The following is a 19724-nucleotide window of genomic DNA, read 5'->3' on the forward strand; positions in this document are numbered from 1 at the left end:
AAAGTACTGTTCTCAGTTTCATATGGTGGTTTGTTGAAAATGTTCCGCTTTGCTCTGAGATTTCATTCATAATATGGAACGTTTTCTGTTTTCTGTATTCCTTATGTATTCGGATTAAATGATGATGGTGCTCAAGTTTTGAAATTTTAATTCTGAAAAATAATATAGCTCGATAGACTGAACATACATACATTAGTCAATATGACATTTATGTATGTATTATGTATGTATTTATACTCATATATATCCAAACAAACACGCCAGTCTGCACTCTAGTACCCAACTTCCTGTTGATACATTTTGGATATCCGCCCCAAATAAACGAATATGAGTGGCAAATTAAACTTCTTCTTAATCTTAAACTTCTAAATATTTAAATTAACTTCACATAAACCGTATTGGTGCATTTATTTACGCAGTATCGATGTTTAATTGCAGCTTCTGTAGTCAAAGCAGACAGCTGAGTGTCACGTGACGCGTCATGACGTCAGGCAGCATGGCGGCGCTGTGCTGAGGTAGCAGCTCGGTAGTGGACTGACACAGATAGCCTGGCTGGCTGCCGTTAGCCTTCCCCAGTCACCAGGGCCAAAGATGACGGCCTGAGACAGCGGCGGCCACCAGACCAAGAGATGCACCAGCAGCAGCAGAGACTCAAGACCTCGCACACGAAGACGGAGAGCAGCAAAACCAAGAGCATGTTTCTGTCCCGGGCGCTGGAGAAAATCCTCTCCGACAAGGAGGTGAAGCGGAGCCAGAACGGCCAGCTGAGGAAAGCCTGTCAGGTGGCGCTGGGTGAGCGGTCTGCTTGGCTCTCTGCTGTGTTTATTGTGTGTTTGCGGGGTGATTTAATACGACATTTAATCTCCGCTCTGTTTAATAACAGACGGAGGAGACTTTCGAAGCTAACAGCCATTAGCGTTAGCATGTCAGTGGCCTTCAGCGCCGGGTGACGTTTACACTTTGTGTTGGTGTTATTGGTGCTGCGTATTTTCGCTCGTGCTGACACATATGTAAACGTTACGTTTGCAACGCTAACACCGGGTTAACACCACCCAACCGGGCTGTCAGCGTCAAGTAAACAAGCTAACAAACCAACTACGGTTAGCTAGGAAGAGCTAGGTTAGCTAGCTAGCTAAACAGACCAATCCCAATGTTGTACGTTGCACTGTCACCCAGCCAGACAGCCCGGACCTGCTCTCTCTCGCTCTCTCTCGCTCTCTCTCTCTCTCTCTCTCTCTCTCTCTCTCCCTCTCTCCCTCACACACACACACACACACACACACACACACACACACACACACACACACACACACAAACACACTATCAAAGCCCTGGATACTCTGACAGCCAGGCTTTTCCATTCGCACACCCAGGTAGTGTTACACACACATACACCGGGCAGGCTTCGGTGTGTGTGTGTTGTTTATGTGGTGCTCAGGTGTTAACCCACCACCCTGTCATGTTGTTGCTATGGGTTACCGGTGGCTGCTGAAGAATTCTATGTAAATTGGGAATGACGGGGGAGTGGACCCCTGTATACAATCACAAAGTGGTCCTGCTGATCAATGTGCCTGACCAGTAGTTGTTTCTTTTAGATGTAACAGGTAAACATGTCTCTAACACTCTTTAAGCAGGTAGTAGAGGTGTCTGTCAGCTTAGCCACTCCTGACATTTTTATGCTCCTTGATGGTTTATAGGAGGGAGTGTAAGTCGAAGCTGTCAGGCAGAGAGCGTGTCCACCTACTTTGTCTTTGTCTGTTTGTGGCACTCTCTCATTATTCATGAGGGCGGTAAGTGGCACACAGAGCTGCTTTCGTCAGATGTTTGCCTCTAAACATGGAAAACACAGTGTAGTCTTTTATATGTAGAGAAACTGTAGGTACAAACTCAAACTGTTGATTTTATTTTGAGGTAACCTTGACTACCAGAAGAACCTAACAAGTCTAAAGTAGATCCTGTTGCCCTCGTATCCATTTTGGCTCTGATCTCAATGTTTAAGGACAACCTGCTCATCATTCAGTGTCTTGCTCTACAACACTTTGACAGGCTCTCTAGAGGGAGCCTGGAATCGAACCATGAACCTTCCAACCCCTGAGCCATGCTGCTCAGGATGATTTAATGATTTGAATTATTAAAATAAAGACCTACTTTCCGTTTGGTGTGACTGTGTAGCTCACATTTCCCCACATTAAGCACCTTACTTATTCCTCCTCTGTTATGCTGTGGATTGCAGACATTCAGATGATATTCATTGTTATTCAGGGAAACATGAGAGAAGCCAGGCGGCAGACAAACCTGACTACTATATTAACACCCATCTATATTTAGGTGGAAACTATGATCTATTCTCTATCTGCAGTTGTGGCCTTTGAGAAGACATCTCACATTCTGGTCGTTACTGAAAATGTTACAGCACCATAACACCTATTGTGACATTTCTGGTTAATATTACGCAAGCTGACTTCCTCTGCGATGTGGGGAGTTTGAGCGAGTGGAGCTTAATAATAATTGCCACACTGTGAGTGAATAGAATCCATTTGAACAGCCGTGGTGGGTCACATCTGGCTGAATGCACACCATTAGTCAGTGTGTTGCCCTCGGCGGCAAGGATATCTGGTGTTCAACAGGTTGGCAGAAATGGGATTTGAGGAGATGGAGGTAGGAAATGAGAACAATCTGGTTGAAAATGTCTCATCAATAATGCACAGGTATCGTCTGTGGTTAGAGCCCAACTTACACAAGATGCTGTACTCTGCCCAGAAACTAAAATGCAAAGGAACATCAAGCCCCACTGCAGCCAGATTTGTTATTAGATCTGTAACCTCAAGTCCAGTCCCTTCAGATCAGACACGGAGATGTTATGTCAAAGTTCAGACTTTCGTAACACAAATGCCTGTGTTTGTCTCCATAGATGAAATCAAAGCTGAGCTCGAGAAACAAAAGTAAGTATGCACGCTCGTTTCCCTTCATATATTTATAACAGATGCAAGCTTCTTCCTTTTCCCCTGAGCTGCTCACTGTGATTTTCAGCACCAATTCAAACAGCCTTCAGGCTATGTGTCTGTTTGTTGTACTGTGTTGCTATGCACTAGAGGTTGAAACATAAAACTGTCGTGTATATAGGAAATTAATGTGTATAGTACAAAATATCCCTCAGAACTTCACCGATTCCACATAGAAGAAGCTACTATGTGTAATAGTAATAATAGTATAACATATTTCTCTGATTTTACCTCTGTAACAATGAAGCATGTGTCAAAACATTTTGTGTGCAACTGAATCAGCATCATCTCAGTTACATGTTTGTGGCCATGTTTTGTAACTATGCAGCATCTGACTGATCCTCATCAGTGTTGAACCAAATGGCACCTCATTCCATAAATACTCCCTAATATTTTAATTGAGATTTGTGTGTTACTTGTATCTAAACGGCCTCATTCAAAACAAACGTCCCGGTTACATCCTGGTTCAGTCACTGGCACGTTTTGTCCAGATCAGTATACAGATTCTGGAATAATCCTGCGAACAATCAAACCAACCAACCGACAAATGTGGGTGATGTCATGACCTCCTTGGTTCGGTTAATGAAACAGTGTGTGTATGCAAAGCTGCTCTCATTCAGGCTTTTCCAGTTCATAGTGCTGTTTGTTCTCCTCCTTCCTGCAGAGAAGGCACCGTGGTCCCACCCAGAGCAAACTACATAGAGGCCGACAAATATGTGCTGCCCTTTGAGTTGGCCTGTCAGTCAAAGTCCCCCCGCATAGTTAGCACCTCTTTGGACTGCCTGCAGGTTTGTATACACAGCCACACATACTCTCTCTCTCTCTCACACACACACACTTATTTTACTTCCTCGTGTAGGACTAATAAAAGTTTATCTTATCTTATTTTATCATCAATCTGCAGCCAATCTGACGGTAGTTGTGTGTGGTGGTTAAAATCTTGCTCCTGTCCACACATTCCAAACACTCACTCACTCACTCTCTCACAAACACCCACACACACACACTAATGCATATCCTCCATCTGTTAATCCCTCGGGGTAACTAGGACTTGGTCACATTGGTTATAATCTCTCTTTTACACACACACACACACACACACACACACACACACACACACACACACACACACACACACACACACACACACAGACACACACTCTAAAATGATCTACATATATGTACATACAGTAAATGCAGGGTTAATATGCTCACACTACATAAAATGAGCACTTAGGAAATAAGCATATAGGCTCTCAAAATGAACCCTATGCTCACACTACATAAAATGAGCACTTAGGAAATAAGCATATAGGCTCTCAAAATGAACCCTGAGCAAAAGTCCCTGCGCTGCCCTAACCTGGACTGTGTCTTTCCATGGTAGAAACTTATAGCATATGGCCACATCACGGGAAACGCCCCGGACAGCGGAGCTCCGGGCAAGAGGCTGATCGACCGGCTGTTGGAAACGATCTGCAACTGCTTCCAGGGCCAACAGACTGATGAGGGAGTCCAGCTACAGATCATCAAGGTACCACCTAGTTAGGTCGCCTCCGTCTCTCCTGCTGACATTGTTATCGTGTATTTGGGCATCAAGAGTCCAATTCAGGAATGTGGGGATAATGATTTTGTATCTATCTCGTGTTATTAGCACAGGTACTTCTGGCGAAGGAATGTAGTTTAGTTTGGAATGAAATTTGGAATGTATAGCTGCTGGCTTAAGTTTCTCTTGTGTGAGTGAATTAAAAACACATCCTGGTAGGTCAGAGAGGACAAAGTCTCCACTGTTATTACAAACACAGTTTTATCATTGTTGACATTAGATTTCCAGAAGAGATAACCAACATTTTGTGGAAAGGTAAATGTCAGCCAGAGTATGTAGATATAGAAAAACAAATAAGTTTGGACACAGAAGAGTGTTTTAAAATACTCCACCTTTCTTATATTCTTCTGATTTCTGTTTCTTAAACAAACATATCAAATCATCCTCTGTGTCTTCAGCACAGAATAAGGGAAGCCTGTCGGTGACACAGCAGGAGCAGCAGCAACTGCAGCTTCTCAGCCGGATATCCCTGTCTGATGTCTGACTCTGTTTGCTTCCTCTTCCTCCAGGCCCTGCTGACAGCTGTGACCTCTCCGCACATAGAGATTCACGAGGGCACGGTGCTCCTGACCGTCAGGACCTGCTATAACATCTACCTGGCCAGCCGCAACCTCATCAACCAGACCACCGCTAAGGCCACGCTCACACAAATGCTCAATGTCATCTTCACGCGCATGGAGAACCAGGCTGTTAGTCCACTTTGTTATTGCCCTTTTATTTTGTGGAGAAATGGATGATGACCTAATGGATTGAAATAAGTCAGTCAAAGCTGCGACTGAGGAACACTGAAGATTTTTTAAAAGCACGACACAATGCAGAAAAATCTTTATTCACAATGAATGAATGGGTTTGTAGATGTGGATCTGTGGTTCTCATTTCATGTCTGATTATCTTAAGTGCAGATCAAATTCAGAGGCTGAAACATTGCACCATTAAATATATCACTTCTTGCCAGGGGCTGGAGATCATTTTTATTTTAATATAGCTCCTCTGTGATATCATTGACATCACTGGAATGTTGCCCACTGCTCCTAATAGGGAGGATAGGAACAAACCGCCATTCTGGGAGTAATAACGAGTAAACTCACAACTCCATCAAAAGAAAATGCAAAGAATTTGGAGTTAGGGCCTTTGTTTAAGAATGACATGTCTGCATGTATTGTGTTCCCTTCAGCACCATATAAGATAACTGTATGGCTCCTCTTCTCCACAGGCTCTGGAGGCCCAGGAACTGGAGAAGGACCGGCTGCGTCTGCCCCAGCAGAACCCTTCCCCAGTCCCAGGTGGTCGAAGATCTGCCTCGCCACGGTCTGACCGGACACCCACCCCAGAGCCACAAAGCTCCCCATCTCCAGCAGCCAGCACTCCAGACCTCAGCACCACCAACAACAACAACTCTACGCTCCCTGTGCCGGACCAGGATCAAGCATCAGACACACCATCGGTCAACGGGGAGCCAGAGGACAACAGCACCCAGATTAATGGAGAAGGAGCAGCAACAGAAGCGGTCACACCGTCCACAGGTACACGTCCCCTTGCTCCTCCACCTTTCAGACTAAGATGCTATCATTTATGGAGTTATGGAAACGTTTTAATGCAGGGTCACAAGGTTCATTGCCTCTTCTTCTCTAAACATCTCTTGGTTGCCCTCATCTACATCAGATTCAGTCTTTGAAGATGAAGGTGCAGAGACGGCTCCTGCTGTGGCTCAACCAGCTGAGGAAGGAGAGAACCCAGAGAGCGAAGTAAATCCAACCGAGTCAGCAGGGACTGAACTACCAACAGAGATTCACTCTGGAACAGGTCAAACCTCACCAGCCTGTTCTATTTTTACATCACGTTAATCTTCTCCTTTAAGTCTTTTGTCTCCTCTGTTTTCTTAAATGTCAGCAGAGGACAAAACTTAATTAGCACTTTACTTTTCCTTTATAACCATGGCCTAAAGATCTCCCCCTTTTCATGATTCTCTTTCCAGAAGGTGAGCACCCAGTCCACCCTGTCCCTGAGCAGACGGAGGTCCATGAGCAGACTGAGGTCCCTGAGCAGACCGAGGTGGCTCCCCCCAGAGTCCGAGCAGACAGCCAGCAGATGAACGGCATCATTGAGGATCGCACCTCTGTTTCCTCAGCAGATTTGTTGGTGAGCACTGCTAGTGTAATGCTAGATAGAAGGTTTAGTAATGCAATGTAGAAAAATTCCTGCTCTTGGAATTAAATATCAATAAGTGAATGCAGTATTGATCCCTGACAAATGTTCATATGTGACACACAGTTGCTGTAAACCATTAATACATTCAGAGCCAGGCCATGAACGTAAATCAATACAGAAGCGGTATAGGAGCAGAGGAATCCTGTCTCTTTGTTTGTCCGTGTTTGCTCATTAAAGCGATATTGTTTTTCTCTCTCCACCTCAGGATCCAGAGGCCTTGCACGGTCCCCACTCTGCTGCCCGTTTCTCCCACATCCTGCAGAAAGACGCCTTCCTGGTGTTCCGCTCGTTATGCAAACTGTCCATGAAACCCCTGGCTGACGGACCGCCAGACCCCAAGTCAGTATTTCCCCCCAAGTCAGTAGGGAATCACACTTTTTTCTTAATCTTGCCTAATGTACTGTAAAGTGGTCACATTAGTCTTTGCGCATACACATCGATGCATGTAGTGTGTCTGCGTCCACAGAGGAATTGACAAGGAATTGCATGTATACATCATAAATATACTTGGCATAATCTTCTCATAATGGACATCCCAATATAAAATCATAATCGGAGTCATACTTAATTTACACGTCATTTACTCTGTTTCCATGAGAACTATGGAACCAGGTGTTCTGAATCCTTTTCCTCTGCCAGGCTACAATTTGCCTATATGAATCCGTCTGCACCTGCCTTTGCACACTGCTCCAGCTCGGACTCCGCAGGTTAACTTGGCCTTTTCCATCCACGTGTAGCAATCATCTCTAGTTACTGTAACATTAAACCCAGGGCCGGCCAGAGTGAGCCGGGCCCTGTAAGCCGATCCCCAGCAGAACCTCACAGACAAGACAGTCTGACCTTAATACCATTATATCCAAGTATCATTTGTTGTCCTCAATTAAGAGTCAACTGTGGAACATTATATATATATATATATATAGAGGCATTAATCTACCCCCCCGGTCTTGTCTCTCTATTTCTCCTTCCCTTTTCCTTTCCTTCCCTCACCTCTGCTCCTCCGCAGGTCCCACGAGTTGCGATCAAAGATTGTTTCCTTGCAGCTGTTGCTGTCTGTGCTGCAGGGTGCCGGCCCAGTGTTTCGCACCCATGAGATGTTTGTCAACGCAATTAAACAATATCTGTGTGTGGCGCTCTCCAAAAATGGCGTCTCATCTGTGCCTGAGGTCTTTGAACTCTCCTTGGCCATCTTCCTCACCTTGCTCTCCCACTTTAAGGTCCACCTGAAGATGCAGATTGAGGTACAACACGTGAAGTAACAGGAACAAACGGCGTGAAGTTGCGATCAATGAAAGAGTGTTTTCTCGTTCATTCAGTGTCCACTCCTCACCTGTTCGTCTGTTCTCCACCGTGTTGCCCCAGGTGTTTTTCCGGGAGATCTTTTTGACCATCCTGGAGACGTCCTCCAGTTCCTTTGAACACAAGTGGATGGTCATCCAAACACTGACACGCATCTGTGCAGGTACAAACGCACCCATTACAGTTTTTCTACACAGTCACACACACACTTTGCCCAGTTGCAGTATCATGTTTGTTTTAAACTCCTGTTACTAGGTGTCATTCTGTAATAATGACCGAATTCTGTTTTCCCCCAGATGCCCAGTGTGTGGTGGACATCTACGTGAACTATGACTGTGACTTAAATGCCGCCAACATCTTTGAGCGGCTTGTTAATGACCTGTCTAAGATTGCCCAGGGCAGAAGTGGACAGGAGCTGGGGATGACACCACTACAGGTGCACAGATCATCTTTACTATCACGATTTGGTCCCTCCGATGCCATGAATTGTCCACGGCAGCACAGTTTTAGACTTTTATCCAACTCGTCTGTGCCGTGTGATTCTATGACATCTGCAGGAGCTGAGTCTACGTAAGAAGGGTTTGGAGTGTCTGGTGTCCATCCTCAAATGCATGGTGGAGTGGAGCAAGGACATGTACGTCAACCCCAACCTACAAGCCAACCTTGGTAAGTGTGCAGTGGACAAAAGAGATCTTGGAAGTCTTTAAAGAGTAAACTGGTTATTTGCCCCTTTCTTAAGATGTAAATAGGACAGGTGTGTCCTTTTGTGTTCAATACCTTTTGTTTGCGATGTGTTTGCAGGCCAGGAGCATCCAGCCGATAGTGAGGGAGGAGAGCTGAAGCTTCCTGAGCAGCTAGCAGGACGTCGGGACAGCATCAGCTCTCTGGACTCCACCGTCTCCTCCACTGTCCCTGCGTCTCAGGCAGACCATCCGGAGCAATATGAAGTTATCAAGCAACAGAAGGAAATCATCGAGCACGGCATCGAACTGTGAGCCTTCTTCTCAATGGGGTTCAGTTTTACCTAATGACTGTAACAATGAAATATAAAGAAGAACTGATTTTATTTATATTGTGGAAGATTATTCTGGATATTTTAGTCCCAGAGCGTTAAGGATTTGCAGTTTGGTATTGTGTTCTAGATGTTTCTTTCCTTCTCTCCCCAGCTTCAACAAAAAGCCAAAAAGAGGCATCCAGTACCTTCAGGATCAGGGCATGTTGGGATCCTCAGCAGAGGACATCGCCCAGTTTCTGCACCAGGAGGACAGGCTGGACACGGTGAGCGACTCCAGCACGAGCCTTAGTTGTACAATAATAAAATCAATGCTGAATCAACAGAATTCCATTCAAATGTTCACAGCCGGTAAACACAGGCTTACGCTTCTCTTCCATCCTTAGACCCAGGTGGGCGAGTACCTGGGAGAGAACATCAAGTTCAACAAAGAGGTGATGTATTGCTACGTGGACCAGTTAGATTTTTGCGGACGGGACTTCGTCTCAGCGCTCAGAACTTTCCTGGAGGGGTTCAGGCTGCCAGGAGAGGCCCAGAAGATTGACAGGCTGATGGAAAAGTTTGCTGCACGATACCTGGAGTGTAACCAGGGGTAAGAGTGTTATTAAGGCTCTCCCATAACCGTACACTTGGTCTCGCCTGATAATACAAGCTCATAAGTTGGTTCTTATGAAATTGTACCTGAGCGGCATTTTAATTACAGCGATGAGCTCAGATTTCATTAAAAATACGTCAAGTCATGCCATAAATCACCCTGATATGTTTTGTCTTTTGCAGACAGACTCTGTTTGCCAGTGCAGACACTGCTTATGTGCTGGCGTACTCCATAATTATGCTCACCACAGACCTGCACAGTCCCCAGGTGAGGACGCTTTATTGCATTAGACTAGTTGGACGGTAACATAGCTAGTGTGTTTACGATGTGACTGTGATCTGTCCGTGTTGAAAGGAAAGAATGTTCAGATTCTATTTTAGGGTACCTTCACATAGACATTTGCATATTTTGCCATAATTTGCATATTTCTTCTGAAACTAGAAACCCTTGAAACATACATATACTCCCCCCTCCTTCACTGAGATGTTGCGACACCTTATGCAGCTCATGTTTGCTTGTTTTCCACACACACGTGCCGTGCTTGATTAGGCTGACGGGACATAGTGCCGTTCTCCTGCCTCATTTTCTCTCCTTTGATTTATCACTCCAACTGTCACTCTCTCATGTTTGCGTAGGTGAAGAACAAGATGACGAAGGAGCAGTACATCAAGATGAACCGTGGCATTAATGACAGTAAGGACCTGCCAGAAGAGTACCTATCTTCCATTTATGATGAAATCGCAGGCAAGAAGATTGCCATGAAGGAGAGTAAAGAGTTCTCCATTACTCCAAAGTCAACAAAGCAGAGTGAGTACTTTGTCAGACTAATGATGCATTATTGTGGCGTGTGGCAGACTCATCATTTCCCCGCCGCTCGTACATTTTCTCCTCCATCCAGGTGTAGCCAGTGAGAAGCAGCGTCGTCTGCTGTACAACATGGAGATGGAGCAGATGGCGAAGACTGCTAAAGCTTTGATGGAGGCTGTCAGCCACGCTCAGGCCCCCTTCTTCAGTGCTACACACCTGGAGCATGTTCGACCCATGTTCAAGGTATGATGTGGGAGCATCTGCTGATCTTTAGTTTTCAATGTGTAGAAGCACGCACAATTAATATATTTTAGTATTTTTTCCAAAATAATATCACCTTCCTACTTCCTGTAATTCAATAGAAGTGTGACTGTAAGTAAAATTTCAGTTGCTGTAATATTGCATGTGTTCCTGTCCTCTCCAGCTGGCGTGGACCCCCTTGCTGGCAGCTTTTAGCGTGGGACTGCAGGACTGTGACGACCCCGAGGTGGCCTCACTGTGTCTCGAGGGCATTAGATGTGCCATCAGGATTGCCTGCATCTTCAACATGCAGGTCTGTTTACACGCAGAATCGGCCTCAACATACCACAGAGAGATGTTACAGCCTTTTACTGAGACGGTACAATCTTCAGACATTAAAATGGTGACTAAACAATAACTGTGTGTAACATCTGCCTCTGCAGCTGGAGCGAGACGCGTATGTCCAGGCCTTGGCCAGGTTCACTCTGCTGACAGCCAGTTCCAGCATCACTGAGATGAAGCAGAAGAACATTGACACAATAAAGACCCTGATCACCGTGGCACACACTGATGGAAACTACCTGGGCAACTCCTGGCATGAGGTGAAGTTTGTCGATTTGTTATTGAAGACTTGAGGACAACCTTCATTCTCAGATCATCACAGCCAATTCTGAATTTAAGAATCCTTTTAACCACTTGAGCACTGAGCCTGGTTTACGTTTGTGTGCTACAGATCCTGAGGTGCATCAGCCAGCTGGAACTCGCCCAGTTGATTGGCACAGGGGTGAAGACGCGCTACATCTCAGGTGTCGTCCGGGACAAGGAGGCCGGCATCAAGGGCCTCCCCTCCGGCACAGAAGAGTTCATGCCTCTTGGGCTAGGTAAGAAAAACACACACATGTTCCATATATTAGTGCATTGTATTAGTTGTTCACACTCAAACCTTTAAATCACATGTAATCCAAACTACTACACTTGACTTGACTTTCCCATCATATTCACGCCTGAATGCACACATGAATCTGTCTTGGTCTTTGGTGTTGCAGGGACTCTAGTGGGAAGCCAGGACAGAAGGCAGATGGCTCACATCCAGGAGTCAGTAGGGGAAACCAGCTCTCAGAGTGTAGTGGTAGCTGTAGACAGGTGACATATTGCTACTTGATTTAATTCTTGAAGCTGCTGAGGCATTTTGTTTTATTCCTGTGCTGCCTTGCAAATATTCGAGATACTTTTATATTTGCAGGATCTTCACCGGTTCCACCAGGCTAGATGGAAATGCAATCGGTAAGTGTGTCGTTCTTGGCTTTCACTGACGTGCATCACTGTTTGTGCGACAGAGAACCAGAGAATATATCGACCATAATGCTGCTTCTTTGTTCCCAGTGGACTTTGTTCGGTGGTTATGTGCAGTGTCCATGGATGAGCTGGCCTCAGCCCACCAGCCAAGGATGTTCAGCCTGCAGAAGATTGTGGAAATCTCCTACTACAACATGAACAGAATCAGGCTGCAGTGGTCTCGAATCTGGCAGGTCATAGGTGACCACTTCAACAAGGTCAGCAGCATTATTGTACTGCTCCATAGAAGAGAGGAATAGATTCAAAGAGTTTTATTTATGCTCCTTCCTGGATTATATACAGCATGCCATACATGTTGTTATTCATACTTTCGGAGTTCAGTCAGATTCTTGCATCCTTGAGCAGCAGTAATGACTCCTCTGTCTCATCCAGGTGGGTTGTAACCCCAATGAGGACGTAGCCATCTTTGCTGTGGATTCACTGAGACAACTGTCCATGAAGTTCTTGGAGAAAGGAGAGTTGGCAAACTTCCGCTTTCAGAAGGATTTCCTCCGACCCTTTGAGCACATCATGAAGAAGAATAGGTAAGAGTATTTGTGCTACAGAAGGAGAGATTGTATTGAGTAGGTATTTGCTGAGCCATGGGTCCGTTGATTTCAACACGCCCCCCCCCCCCCCACAGGTCCCCAACCATCAGGGACATGGTGATCAGGTGTGTGGCTCAGATGGTAAACTCCCAGGCAGCCAACATCCGGTCCGGATGGAAGAACATCTTCTCTGTGTTTCACCAGGCAGCCTCCGACCACGATGAGTCAATCGTGGAGCTGGCCTTCCAGACCACCGGGCACATCGTCAGTGAGTATAACTGCAGTTGGTTCCTCCTTTGGGGGTCATTTTGTTTTGGAATAGCACCAATTTAATCAGACCGGAGAATTAGAATAAACAGAACGAATCGGCTAAAGCTCTGACTGATGCTTATTCTGTCCTTCTGTCCTGTCCTTCCCTCAGTGAACACTTTTAAGGCCCATTTTGCAGCAGCGATCGACTCGTTTCAGGATGCAGTGAAGTGCCTGTCAGAGTTTGTGTGCAACGCCGCCTTTCCTGACACCAGCATGGAGGCCATCAGACTCATACGCCACTGTGCTAAATACGTCTGCGACAGGCCACAGGTACCAAGCTGCTGTCACTTTGCAACTTCATGTCTTAGTTTCTGTCCCACCTAATGCCCTGCCGTGTCTCGCTCCAGGCCCTGAGGGAATATACCAGCGATGACATGAACGTGGCCCCTGGTGATCGGGTGTGGGTCCGTGGCTGGTTTCCCATCCTGTTCGAGCTTTCCTGTATTATCAATCGCTGCAAGCTGGATGTTCGGACCAGGTAGAAAAACAGCTCAGCTTAGAGTCCGACTCAGAATGCTCAAGTGTTCCATTGTGCTGTTGCTTTTATGATGTTGTATTTGCTGATAAAGATTCAGGAGATTAGAGCGTAATCACACCATATGTTATGCTGTTTGTCGTTTCACATGACAGAGGTCTTACGGTCATGTTTGAGATCATGAAGAGTTACGGCCACACCTTTGAGAAGCACTGGTGGCACGACCTCTTCAGAATCGTCTTCCGCATCTTCGACAACATGAAACTTCCCGAGCAGCAGACGGAGGTCAGATGTCACACTTGGCATTTCAGAGGCCACTGAGTCTTGATTGAGGTTCATTTAAACAAGCCTACTTAGATTTCTGGAAGGTTGCCCCGCTCTGATGTGCTCTTCTCGTTTCTCTCCAGAAAACTGAGTGGATGACGACAACATGTAACCACGCCTTGTACGCCATCTGTGACGTGTTCACCCAGTTTTATGAACCTCTCAGTGAAATCCTGCTGGCAGACATTTTCACACAGCTTCAGTGGTGTGTCAGGCAAGGTGGGTATCTACAACCAATGGTTACATGTTCAAATATGCTTGAGGCAGAGAGTCTCACAATCCCAGTATTCAGCAGTTGATCTTCAATCTGATCTGTTGATACAGTAGCGGTACTTGCAACAGCTTTCTAATGGCTTGATGCTTCTTCTACAGATAATGAGCAGTTGGCACGTTCGGGGACCAACTGTCTGGAGAACCTGGTGATTCTTAACGGGGAGAAGTTCAGTCCCGAGGTGTGGAACATCACCTGCTCCTGTATGCTGGAGATCTTCCAAACCACAAGCCCACACGCGTATGTCCTCAACCACTACTCACCTCAAGGGATTTCATCGATGCAGTTTCCCTCCATTAAACTAAAAAATGTCAAAATAAGTATATTCATTTCTCAAAGGGGTTCAGTCTGAAAGCTGATAAGTTATTGTGCTTGTGAGTGTTATGACTGGATGATGACATCACATCACCTGATTCCTGATGTGTTTGCTTTTCACATCAGTTTGTTGACTTGGCGACCGGCTGGACAGGAAGAGGAATCTGGTGATGGCAAGCACATAGTAAGAAAACAACAACGCATAAGCAACAATCATACTGCATCTTAGCAAATGCTTTATTCTGTGTGGAACATGATGAACTCTACTTTAGGCAAAGTTCATATTCTGCCTTGCTCGTTGGTAAACTATGTATAATATTTGGATTTATTTATTCTGTATGAATTCAGGATGCTGACTTTGACTGTCAGTCCCAGAGCAGCTATGACAGAGCTCTGTCTGAGAGAGGACACAGCCAGATGTCTAGCGATGACACCTGGAAGGGAAAGTCCAGTGCTAGTAAGTACAAGGCATGCCTCAAGTAGACACACACACACACAAACAAACACAAACTTCCCTCCACTGAAAATGTCAACTTTCTTGGGCAGCAGGTTATGTTTTTGCAGAATTTTGTTTTTGTAATAGAAAAGTTTGATGAAAGCAGGGAAGACTTACTTCTACAGTAAATGAGCATCTGTTAAACCAAAACTCTGCAGCTCATGTATAGGTATAGTCTTTTAGCTCAGAGGGTTGTGATGATTCTTCAGTAGGTTCATGGCAACAAGCCACGGTTTCATATTACACAGGCACTGGGTTTTATATTAATACCACAAATATTGATCTCTGGTGTTTCTGTGCACTGAAGGAGTTTCAGACCAGAGGCTGTTTGCTGGACTTCTGATTAAATGTGTGGTGCAGCTCGAACTCATCCAGACCATAGACAACATTGTCTTCTACCCAGCAACTAGTAAGAAGGAGGATGCTGAGAACATGGCAGCTGCACAGGTGGGTCAGAGCAGCAGGCTTGACCTTCTTCTTTTCACAATTACCCTTGATTTATTGATTTATGATTTATTTTATAGTCACTTCACTTCTTTGAATTTGAGGTGGCAGTATGACAGATTAAAGACAAAAGCAATTGTGTAATTTGTTGTTTGCATCTTTGATAAACGTTGTTGTATTCTGAATAATAAAATGTAATTTGCATCCCAAACTAATTGAGGTATCTGAAAAGGTGAAACATGTCTCTAAACGTTGGGATTGTTGCTTTCTCTGGGTTTGTCACATTCTTGTCCTCCTGACAGCGGGATGCTCTGGACGAGTCTGAGACCGAGGGAGCAGAATCGAGTCCGGATCAGGGCATGTACAGTTACCTAACCTCTGCACACCTCTTCAAGCTGCTGGATTGTTTGCTAGAGTCACACACCTTTGCCAAGGACTTCAACTCCAACAACGAACAGAGGACGGCACTCTGGAGGGCGGGTAAGAGAAAGGAACACAGGACAACTCCATTTACTTTGTCAGAAAGTGAGTTAATTATTTAGACACATGATGTAAAATGTGGCCCATCTTTGGATGAAATGGAGGGAGTCTTGACGGCTGAAAGAATTGTAAGCATACTTCATCTCTGGGGCTTAAAAAGTCCAGCTGGGAGTGTAGATGTATCTATGTTAATGTCTCTCTGCTTCTGTTTGTCCCTCAGGGTTCAAAGGAAAATCAAAGCCCAACTTGTTGAAGCAGGAGACCAGCAGTCTGGCCTGCAGCCTGAGGATCTTGTTCCGGATGTACTCTGACCCTCAGCTGCAGCACTCGTGGCCTGACATCCAAACACGCCTGCTGCTGTGAGTGCCAAGAGCTACCGTCACCATGAATATCATTATATCACTATATCACTTTAGATGCTTAGAGTTGCCTTAAATGCTGTGAAAGGAACTGGTGATAAAGCATGGAAACGTAAGAGTCGGTTGATAATGTGGTAACAATTGGCTCAAGCTAGTTAAACATTAAGCCTTTGATGAATAAGCAGCAGTTACAAAAACATTGCTTACTTTGTCTGGAACGATCTATATCACCTTAAACACAGACATGTAATCATTGTAAGCTTTGCATTTCTACGCATACAGACAAATGATGCTGGAGAAATGTCAGTGCTGTGTTGGTAATAACCCAACGTGTGTGTGTGTGTGTGTGTGTGTGTGTGTGTGTGTGTGTGTGTGTGTGTGTGTGTGTGTGTGTGTGTGTGTGTGTGTGTGTGTGTGTGTGTGTGTGTGTGTGTGTGTGTGTGTGTGTGTGTGTGTGTGTGTGTGTGTGTGTGTGTGTGTGTGTGTGTGTGTGTGTGTGTGTGTGTGTGTGTGTGTGTGTGTGTGTGTGTTGTCTCTTTCAGTGTGTGCAGTGAAGCTCTGTCCTACTTCATCAGCCTGACCTCGGAGAGCCACCGAGAGGCTTGGACGAGCCTGCTGATGCTGCTGCTCACCAGGACGCTACGCTTGCCCGATGACAAGGCAAGACGCACACAAACACATACATTCAACTCCTGTCTGACATATTCCCTAAAGTTGTTGAAATATATATCTTCAGCTGTAAAAACAAACACAGAGGGTATGAGCCTGTGTCATAATGAAAGCTGTCTGAAAGCTGAAGTCTATTTCCGCCTCTCTCTCCTCCCATAGGCTCCGTGTTTGACTTGAGTAGTTGCAGCAGCATATAAAGGGAAAGAATAAAACATTAGAGCTCTGGATTGTAACAAAAGTCATAGAAGGCTCCTGAATTGTACATGAATTTAAAAGTTAGGAACCCAGAAATGTCCCTGTCATCCATGAATACAGTGCTTCATAGGGATACAAGTGTATTGAAGCATTACAGAATGTTTGCTGCATGCAGGCAACTTTTGAAGAAAAGCCACAGAAACCACCACATCAACAAAATGTACAACAAACAAATGAAGTAAAATCTGCTTTGGTTTGAGGCAACAAGTGTGAAAACGGCATTATTGTGAAGCCAGCTGTTGCCGTTTCAACTGTGTTAAGTCTAAGCGGTACAGATGATGTTTACTTGCCCTGCTGAGACTTCATCATTCTATAAAATTGCACAAACATCCCCCGAAAACCTAAATCAGTGGAGGCAAAGTGCTCTCATAAAATGAATGTAATGGGTGTTGTGAACCCCCTGCTGTCCTACTTATCAAACATGCCCTTTTTTGTGCATCTCCTAAATCCTGTGTCCCTCCATTGTCAGAGGTTTGGAATGTGAGTTGTATCCTTGTGCTTATTCACACGTTCTTGGATCTTCTTTCTTTTCCAGTTCAAGCCTCATGCGTCCTGCTATTACCCCCACCTGTGTGAAATGATGCAGTTTGACCTGATCCCCGAGCTGCGAGCCGTCCTCAGACGTTTCTTCCTGCGCATCGGCTCTGTCTTCCATATCGCTGCCCCAGAGGGAGCGTTTTCGCGGACGCCCACCTCCTAGAATGGGTGGACACGGGGATAGGTGGACGTGTGGATGTAGACCTGAGCTGATGGCAGAGGCTGATGTTGAGGTGGTGGATATTGATGGATTTAAACTCAGAGACTTTTCTCCTTTTGAACTGAAGCAGTTTACAGATGGACTACATTGTCAGAAGGACGATGAAGACTATAGCTTTTCTGTCACACTTCAGGACTCCTAACTCTCAGAGGAGAGGCTTTAATGTTCAGCTTTTCTCCTCCGTGCCACTTGTAGAAAACCTCTTGTCCTTCCTCCTCCTCCTTTCTCTCGGGGATGAACAGCACTGTGACCAGCACACTCTGCTGACTCTTGTCTTTCATCATCCTCCTGACTCTCCTCTCAAATTATAATGACTAGAAAAGAACTGTAAACAAATAATTTATTGATATTGTCGCAAAACCCTGTACGTGATTGTTTTCTTGTTTGTTTGTCTTTTTTTAAATGAACAAAATGAATATCTGAATGCTGAAAGCAAATGAGAGATACCATTGAATTTGATGAACGTGGAAGTTGTCCTGGCTCCTTTGGCCGTCTGTGCCTGTTAAAAAGAATGACGCCATCAGTGTCGCCCTTATTGTGAGTTTGATCCAATCAAAATACGTCACCATGACTAAACCCTCATTCATCCATGCCCACCCCAAAGCACTGTCTGTCACCTTCATATTTTCTTTTCCACCTTACACTGAGCTGCAGGGGCAGTCTGCATCCATAAGAACACCATGAAAGATCTAATGCAGCTTTATTTCTGTGACATATCTGGATGATAACCATCATGTCCATTGCCTGTAAGTGAGATTTTACTTATTTATTTTGCTAACTTGCTTTGATTTGTTTTACGACTTATTTTTGTCAGCGTTAATTGTTACTTTACAATGAAGCGGTGGTCGATATACTGGCTACTATCCTGTGTCATGCATTCCCTCCTGTGTTGATCCAGTAGTCCCTCATACCCTGGCTGTAGAAATTCCAATTAGCTCTAAAACAAGTACACCATTCCACAGATTGGCCCTATACAGTCAGGCATTGACACACACAAGGTGGTAATTATCCTACATCTAGTTAAAACGGTTGTCTGTCTGTTTCTGACATTATTTTGCACACCTGTTGCCTTCTGTGTTAGTTGGCTCATGTATTAACACTGCTCAGTGTACCGTCTTGCTCTGGATGGTTGGAATGCCCATCAGTGTTGTGACCTATTCAACTGCAGAATTCAACCACAGAAGGTTTCAGGAGTTGAGCAAAACCAAAGCTCACATCTACAGATACACGGGAATCTCTGTATCCTGAATCCTTTGTAGTTTATTCCATGCCTTTTTTAAAGAAGGATGTATGTAATTATTTAAAGTGCATTGAAATATTTTTGAGAAGCATTCCTTCCCTTGCAACTATGGATGTTTACTTTTCTTCCCTAAATCTAGGGAACATATAAATATATATACAGTAAACGGAAAGATACAGGCTGTAAAGTTTTCATTGTAAGATACATAGAAATGAGAGTATACAGTACTGTTCTATACATAATATTGTGATGTAATCTTCCAAGCATTTGTTGAAGTAATCAATAAACCTGAATTCTGATCCCATCCATTGATGTAAGATTCAGTTTCAAGTGTTGACTTGGCGTTGTGGAGCTGTCCATGTCATGGGCGATGAATATGGCACTAACGTTGATACTTTCAGCTACTTTTTCCAGATGTCACGTCAAGCTGCAAAATGACTGAATATCTATTATGAATCTCAAATAAATTCATCAGAAATCAAATGAAATGGGTAATAAAGCGAGTAAACTATAATATATAAACTAACTAAAATCAACTTCTGTGCATTTGGACTGCAGTTTATTTACTGTTTATATATAATATACAAATATGTTTTCATAAAGAAGATATATTAGATCGATTAATAATGTTACGATGTATGATTGTGTGATGTCGTTGGTATGAAGATGCCCACGGGG

The 19724-nt window shown here is 44.6% G+C and overlaps 1 protein-coding gene across 2 annotated transcripts; it reads left to right on the forward strand.

Annotated features, from left to right (window-relative positions):
• The first annotated feature begins 484 nt into the window (after positions 1 to 484).
• Positions 485 to 19350, forward strand: arfgef2 (ADP-ribosylation factor guanine nucleotide-exchange factor 2 (brefeldin A-inhibited)). Of its 2 annotated transcripts, none has more exons than XM_076167949.1 (39): positions 485 to 792; positions 2912 to 2942; positions 3667 to 3790; positions 4387 to 4533; positions 5115 to 5294; positions 5819 to 6128; positions 6268 to 6408; positions 6581 to 6744; positions 7019 to 7170; positions 7820 to 8054; positions 8176 to 8275; positions 8409 to 8548; positions 8670 to 8778; positions 8914 to 9103; positions 9279 to 9390; positions 9511 to 9716; positions 9902 to 9986; positions 10355 to 10526; positions 10618 to 10769; positions 10951 to 11079; positions 11210 to 11368; positions 11500 to 11647; positions 11813 to 11909; positions 12010 to 12050; positions 12150 to 12319; positions 12495 to 12646; positions 12745 to 12917; positions 13071 to 13231; positions 13309 to 13439; positions 13592 to 13721; positions 13844 to 13979; positions 14133 to 14271; positions 14473 to 14530; positions 14695 to 14803; positions 15150 to 15289; positions 15589 to 15766; positions 15987 to 16125; positions 16668 to 16785; positions 17585 to 19350. In XM_076167949.1, the coding sequence occupies exons 1-39, from the start codon at positions 630 to 632 to the stop codon at positions 17747 to 17749; spliced, it is 5586 nt and encodes a 1861-aa protein (XP_076024064.1). In that variant the 5' UTR covers positions 485 to 629; the 3' UTR covers positions 17750 to 19350. The 2 variants fall into 2 exon arrangements, with proteins under 2 accessions (XP_076024064.1, XP_076024065.1); XM_076167950.1 differs by having other exon boundaries at positions 7019 to 7152.
• Positions 19351 to 19724: the final 374 nt, after the last annotated feature.

Source organism: Genypterus blacodes, unplaced genomic scaffold (genome assembly GCF_046128005.1).
Source record: "Genypterus blacodes isolate CSIRO-AG114 ecotype Tasmania unplaced genomic scaffold, CSIRO-AGI_Gbla_v1 ptg000182l_1, whole genome shotgun sequence".
NCBI classification, from domain to species: Eukaryota; Metazoa; Chordata; class Actinopteri; order Ophidiiformes; family Ophidiidae; genus Genypterus; species Genypterus blacodes.

Bases quoted from the DNA above. Each gene is read 5' to 3' on its own strand.
- arfgef2 (XM_076167949.1), top strand. From the start codon at position 630: ATGCACCAGCAGCAGCAGAGACTCAAGACCTCGCACACGAAGACGGAG. The intron at 6,129-6,267 runs GTACACGTCCCC...CATCTACATCAG, and splicing joins AGCGGTCACACCGTCCACAG to ATTCAGTCTTTGAAGATGAA. The intron at 11,910-12,009 runs GTGACATATTGC...TTATATTTGCAG, and splicing joins GTAGTGGTAGCTGTAGACAG to GATCTTCACCGGTTCCACCA.